The 7111-nt window shown below is 47.7% G+C and overlaps 1 protein-coding gene across 2 annotated transcripts in view; it reads right to left on the minus strand.

The window, feature by feature from the left end:
• Window positions 1-1405, minus strand: part of SLC9A2 (solute carrier family 9 member A2) — a 105240-nt gene extending 103835 nt beyond the window's left edge. For both annotated transcript variants that reach the window (XM_063078633.1, XM_063078634.1), the window contains exon 1: window positions 854-1405. In XM_063078633.1, the coding sequence (XP_062934703.1) occupies window positions 854-1148 (295 nt within the window). In that variant the 5' untranslated portion in view covers window positions 1149-1405. The remainder of the gene's footprint in view (window positions 1-853) is intronic.
• Window positions 1406-7111: the final 5706 nt, after the last annotated feature.

The raw sequence follows: 7111 nt of genomic DNA on the forward strand, positions 1-7111 counted from the left end.
TAATGCATACATACTTTTGACCCAACGACTTTTTCGAGTCATTACAAATAGTGGTTAATATATTTTTTAAAAATTAATCTTGAAAAGCTAGAGTAAAAATAATACAGAGCACCATGATCATAAAACATCAAAGTTGGGAAGGGGCGTGTAATGAAGATGAGAAAATACATTCTGAGGTTTCTGCTTTCCAAATGAGAGTCAAAGGTGGTGTGAAATGTGGGTTGATTATTTTTAAATATGCATCTGGCCTCACTGTCCTCAGTCACCTCTAAAGCAAACAGCTTCCTGTAGAGTAACAGCCTCGGCCCCAAAGAGGGAGGAAACAGAGCGTTCCTGTTGCAGCTGTAGGCACTCAGGTGTCCCCGGTCCCCTTCCATGCACCGCCTTAGTCAGGCGCACAGCAGGGTCAGTGTCACTGCCGGGGCGCGTCTCGCCCCAGCGCATCCAGGGCTTTCACCATTTTAGCCTCAGTGCTCGCCTGCTCCTCTCTCCAACTAGGTGACACTGCCACACTTCAGCTTACTCGCTTCCTCCGCAGTAAACAGGTCTCAGCCAACCTCGGCACAGGGCTGTCAAACTTGCCCTTCAATGCAGAAGAACCTGACAAATCACCAAGTTTGTATGGGCTGATATTCTACGGCCACTTCAAGGCCAATGTATACTTAGGAACCAAAGCGTGAAACTGTTCTTCCCGGGGTCCTTTCTCAACCACAAGAAGCTGCTCTATCTGTTGCCCCTGCCCTGGTCCACGGGGAGGTGGCCACGACCCACAGGTCGACTCTCTGACGGGTCCACTGTCCCGGCGTCCCCCTACCGACTCCTCCTCCCCCGGCCCCGGGTGCAGCCCGCTCACCGATCTTGGCCAGCGAGGCCAGCAGGATCCACAGGGTGATCTCGAAGGGGATCTGCACGTGGGGGTAATCCAGGGTGAACACGGGCAGCCGGCTGTCCTCGGACGCCGTCGTTCCGGGAGCCACCACGCTCGCAGGGCTGGGCGGGCTGGAGCTGGTGTCCAGGGCCCGCGGCGGGTCCAGCAGCGTCTCCGCCAGGGCGCCCGCCGGCCCCGCCACCTGCAGGAGCAGCAGCAGCAGCGGCCGCAGCGGAGGCGACCGCGCCGGCAGGCTCCGCCCGATGCCAGCCGGTTCCATGGGGTCGGCTCCGGGTGCCACCGACCCGCCGAGGGCTCAGCACTCTGGGCGCTCAGCGCATCGCGCTGGGACAGCACCGCCCGCTCGGCCCCGCGCAGAGCCAGGCAGCCAAAGCCACCTGCCACCGCCGCGGGGCCGGGTCTCTGCAGCCAGCGGGCTCTGTCCCCGCTGCGAGCAGGCGCACTGCCCTCAGCCGTCCTCCTCCGCCGGCCGCCGGCCCATGCCCTGTCCGCGGCTCGCCGCCGCAGCTGCAGGCCCTGCCCGGGACGGCGCGGGCGGGCGCGGGCGGGCGCGGGGCGGGGCGGGCGCGAGCACCCGGCAGGAGCACCGCGCACCTGCCGAAGCCGCAGGCGACGCAAGGCCCCGTGGCCGGGAGGGCGGCGCTGTGCTCCCTTCTCGCCCTCACCGCGCCTGAGACCCGCCACCCTCCAGCCGGCGAGCGGTGGGTGGAATCGCCGAGCTGCCGAGTGTCCTGTGGCTGGAGCTGTCCCCGCCCCGGAGGCAGCGTCGGGCGTCCATCCAGGGAAGGGACCGGAGCGACCCACGCGTCGCGCCCTTTTCCTTGCAGGCTTCTGCGAGGGGACACTCCGGTCCGCTGGGCACTCAGGGAGGTGTTGCAGGCTGGGGGTCGGGAGAAGCCAGGCCAGGAGGGCAGAGCTGCTGTCGCTCCTGTAGGACCTCCTGCTGTTACCCCAGCCTGGGCAGCCGCTGAGGCCGAGACTCAAGGGAGCTCCCCGGATGTGCACCAAGTTTAGAAAAGCCTCGTTTTGCTGCCCGAGACCACACGTCGGTACAAAGTATTCTTTCTGCACACAACCCCCCTGTGCAGAACTCACTGTTCCCACGCCCCCACGGAGTCCTTTTCTTTTCCACCTCGTGCTGCTTTCACTCATGGCAACACTGTCCCTCCCCCAGCTCATGAAAAAGAAAAACATCTTTCTCTGCTTTTAGGCTTGGAGGTGTACATTTCCGAGAGCATCCGAAATAGAATTATTTCGTGGAAAACCAGTGATTTGCCTGGCTCAGATTGACTTGCTGCTCTGATTACAGGACCGGCTGTGGTTAGGAAAGCAGGAGGGAAAGCTCAGTTCTTCTGCATGTAAAAGACCTTTATCCAGCTGCAATGGTCTCTCGTTCCTGCTGCAACTTTGTCACATGCAAGGGCGTTGTTAACTGCATTGGTTGTAATCTTACCTCCCAGCACGTCTATCACCGGAAACTGACACGGACAAAAAAGTAGACAAGTTGCCACTCAGTTGACTGTAACAAATTTCCCTTGTGTTTATGAAATGAAATCCTTCTGGTTTTTTGTTTGGTTTTGTTTTAATGTGTCAAAACATGCCTCCTGCTGTTAAACAAACACACCAGGCAGTTCGACATTCATAGCAAATTTTTTTTTCAAAGTTCTAACATAGAGAATCCATGAGATGTCAGCAGAGGATACAGGAAAAATCCTCCACGTGAATAGAAGCAAGTCAGGAACATCTTTAGACCTTGAAAGGAATGCAGGGGCAAGCCCAGGCTGAAATGGGAAAAGGATTCTGAGAGATGACGGAGCACTTTGATTAATATTTTTGCACCTGTTTTTTTTTTTTTTTTTTTTTTTGAAGTGCAACAGGATTTAATTTAAAGATTCCCCTTCCCTTCTCACTGGAAACTTATTATAGTATGTGCCTTGCATACCCTGAGAAAGGAGCAGCAGATAGCTAGATAGGTTTTCTTTCTTCTTTTTTTTTTTTTTTCTTGGTTGAGAATCCCCATGTGGCAGGCTCTGTGCCACTTTACTTGTACATTTTGTAAATCATCACAAAACCCAACAAAAGACACGGACATTCTTGGATCCATTTTATAAGTGAAGAAAAATAGATGCAGAACTGTTTAGAAGCAAACAAGCAAACAGACATACCTAAGTTTGCAAATCAAATAAGAGTCTGGAAGGAATTTAGCCCAGGCCTGGATGAACCACACTAAGCATAAACCATGTTCCAGGCCAGCACTGCTGTCATCTCCCCCTCCTCTCCGTGGCTAGTTGCCCGTAAATAGAAGGTTACTCTCTCAGGTGATGTAAAGTAGAACAGTGAAGAATATGTTAGTGATTGTTCAAAAAATTCATAGCAGAATAAAGTTTTACTTATAGTAAGCAAATCAGGCCAGTTCTACAAGTTTAATGAAACAACAGTAGGGCAAGGGCACTGTCTAGGCGTTTGCGTCACGCAATGCTTTTAAGAATGATCGTGCATCATGAACAAGAACATGAATGACAGATCTTACACCCCTGGGGCCTTACCGCCCATAGAAACTGTAGAGATTACAGGCTCAAGTTATCACTTTACTTTTATAAATCTATGCTCCTGAAGTTAAAGGTTATGAACTTTTTCACACATTTAGGAAAAAATGCCCTTTTATTTCTTCTTGTAAATGGAAGATGATGGACTCAGTTTTAAAAACACTTTTTTTGTGTTTTCCCTAAAGCAAATAAGAAGGAGTTAAATTATGCCCTGTGCCGACACTGACTTGGCTGAGCCATTTTTTCAGAAGGTACTACGCCTGGGAGCTCAGGCCCTGAAAGTGATAGCACCATCCATGACTGTACCCAGGACTGTACTCTTGGGGTCTCAGCTCAAAGGTAACTGACTCAAGGAAGTTTCACCTGCCCCCTGCTTTCTGGACTAATCAGTCACCTTTAATGTCCTTTAATGTCCTTTGATAGCCCCCATACCTTTCCTTCTCAGCTCTTAACATTTTACTTTTCTCCCACTAAAAATCTCATGAAGGTGAGGGCAGTCTGTCTGTCTGACTCACTCTTTTATCCTTAGCTACTACCATAGTGCCTGGAACACGGCAAATACCCACTAGTATATATTTGATGTATAAATGTGTGATCTAACCAGAAATCAACAGCTCTCACACCTTAGGGAAAAGGCCTCTCTCATGATTGGGTCAGTTGTAGGATAGACGTGAACATTCACAAGTTTCACATGAAATGTTTCCCTCCAGTGATCCCTGGTTCATATTTTGGGATCTCACATCTCTTTTTTCCTCTTCTACCCAAATGATGTGCGAATCCAATCACATTACAGGATTTCTAAATATTTTCATAAATAATAACCTGATTTGAGATTGACTTTCACATAGTTTAGACGTGTTTCCTAGGAACTTAAGAATCCGCTCAGGCAAACTCCTAAAACTTTTCTTCCCTTTAATTTAAAGTGGTCTGTTAAAATACTAATCTAATGGATTCTTTTAATAGGACTAACTCTTCTGAATCAGAAAGCCATCAAGCAGGCAGTATCTTTCACATCACTAAAAATCACAAATGATTTTGGGATACTCTGGGTACAAGGGAAAGAAGCCAGGGGAAAAAAACTGAATTAGCTTAAGAGGACATGCATCTTAAAAAAAACAAAAAATGGGAGCTGCACAGAGATTAGGTTCATCGCCTAATAAAAGACTCATCTTAAATCCTACTCCTCCCTCACCCTCCCACCCTGCACACCCACCCACCATGCACTGAAAACCTCTAGAGGACAGGAGGTTTAGCTTTGTGTCTCTTGCCTCACAGAGCTTGGATCTTAGTGAAGGTTGTTAAGTGTCAGAATCCTGGGAACTTCTTCATGAAGGAGCCAGCAGAGGTGTCCGCATGCCAGCAAACATGTTCTTCATAACAACTTCAGAAGATTTAATGTGTTATCCCTGTTTTTCAGATGTAGAGTGGAGGCTGACAGGAAGCGAACTGCTCATTAGTGGCAGTGCCCCACCCCCACCACAGTGGGGCACCAGCACTCTCTCCAGGAGGTTAGCACCTCCCTTAATACCTAGTGCACAAGCACAAAGCAGGCTTGATAAATACACAGGGACTAGGGAATGGCTCCTTCCTTAGATACTAGTATAGTACTCACAATAGTATCTAAGCACAGTTAGATACTAATATATCATTACTATTTACTATTTGTTCTTTGCACATTTTTATAATATTCATATTTTAAGTCCCCTTCTTTGAAATCTACATTGTACAACCAGGTACCAGGTGTGAGAGGAGAGACTCTCTGTCCTTTAAACTCTGCCGTGTATTATCTGAACTCTGACATTCAATGCACTCAGGAAGCAAAAAGATAACCCATAGGAATTCCTGAACAGTATCCCACTATTACATGTAAGGCACACTCATTCATCAATTCAACAAATATTTGTAGAGTCTCTACAATTGCTAGGCACCTGCAACTAAAAGTTTCTTTGTACCTTTGAGGACCCAATAAATGAGAATGCTTCCAGTGCTCGTGGCAAAGATGTTTCTAGAAACAGGAATAGAAAGCAAGGAGTAGCTTTGCAAATGTATGTTTTGTTTATTATTCTAGAATTTAATCAACTGCTACCATACTGGAAATAGAGATCTGTCCAAACCCAATCCTAGAAATAAAGGAAGCAGAGTCAAAAATACCAATCTTCACTCAAGCACGTTTATCCACTTCCCACCACTCTTTGACCTTAAGTAATTCTTTAGAGCTTTTTGAGTTTCCATTTTTCTGTCCAAAAGTTATTCTAAAAAGCATGCTTGTGCAGATCTTTAATAACAGTTCACCTCTGAGAAAATCTTTTCAGATGTTTGCAATGTGAGCAAGGTCCAGACTGTACACAGAGGACTGTTACTATAGTTTCCTAGTAGTTCCCCAATGGAGAGGAGGAAGAACTAGTAAATATACCTCTTCATCTCTGTGCTCCCTACAGTTCCTGAACTTCTACTGTTCTTGTTATCAGCCTTAAAAGTTGAAAACATCTAAAAGAGAAAACCTTTGTTTAAAACTTAATGTTTGCTACATTATGTCTTGCCTATCTTTCACTATGCTTCTCACCCATCCATCCAACCATCCATCCATTTATTTATTCATATAACCTTAAATTAAGTATTTATTTAGCTTCTTGAGAATCTGCTATATGCTAAGCATCCATTCCTGCAATAGATACACAGATGGATCACATGGATCTTGCCCTCAAGAATTGTAGAGCATGACAGAAAAGATAAAATAATAGCCATAGCTAATATTTACTGAGCTCACACAATGCAACAGGCTCTTTTTCAAACACTGTTATCTTCCATCTCTTTAAATATTTATAATTAAAAAATTATAAATTATAGATATTATTAGTGTACCCATTTTACAAATGAGAAGCTAAAGACAGAAAAATTATGTAACTTTGCCCAAGATCACCCAGCTAGTAAAGATTTGAATACAGATAACTTGACCCCAGAAGCTACACTCTTAAATGCTATGCTATAGAAGAATGATGTTGATGATAATGATAGTGATAATGGTGATGGTGATGGCGATGGTGATGGTGGTGGTGGTGATGGTGATGGTGGTGGTGGTGATGGTGATGGCGATGGTGGTGATGGTGGTGATGGTGGTGATGGTGGTGATGGTGGTGATGGTGGTGGTGGTGGTGATGGTGGTGATGGTGGTGGCGATGGTGGTGATGGTGATGGTGGTGGTGGTGGTGGTGGTGATGGTGGTGGTGATGGTGGGGGGGTGATGGTGGTGGTGATGGTGGTGATGGTGATGGTGGTGGTGATGGTGGTGATGGTGGTGGGGGTGATGGTGGTGATGGTGATGGTGATGGTGGTGGTGATGGTGGTGATGGTGGTGGGGGTGATGGTGGTGGTGATGGTGGTGGTGATGGTGGTGGTGATGGTGGTGGTGGTGATGGTGGTGATGGTAGTGATGGTGGTGATGATGGTGGTGATGGTGGTGGTGGTGGTGATGATGATGATGGTGGTGGTGGTGATGATGGTGGTGGTGGTGGTGATGGTGGTGGTGGTGATGGTGGTGATGGTGATGGTGGTGGTGGTGATGGTGGTGATGGTGATGGTGGTGATGGTGATGGTGATGGTGGTGGTGGTGATGGTGGTGGTGGTGATGGTGGTGTTGGTGGTGGTGATGGTGGTGATGGTGGTGATTGTGGAGATG

The sequence above is a fragment of the Cynocephalus volans genome, chromosome 14 (assembly GCF_027409185.1).
Source record: "Cynocephalus volans isolate mCynVol1 chromosome 14, mCynVol1.pri, whole genome shotgun sequence".
In the NCBI taxonomy this organism is placed as follows: domain Eukaryota; kingdom Metazoa; phylum Chordata; class Mammalia; order Dermoptera; family Cynocephalidae; genus Cynocephalus; species Cynocephalus volans.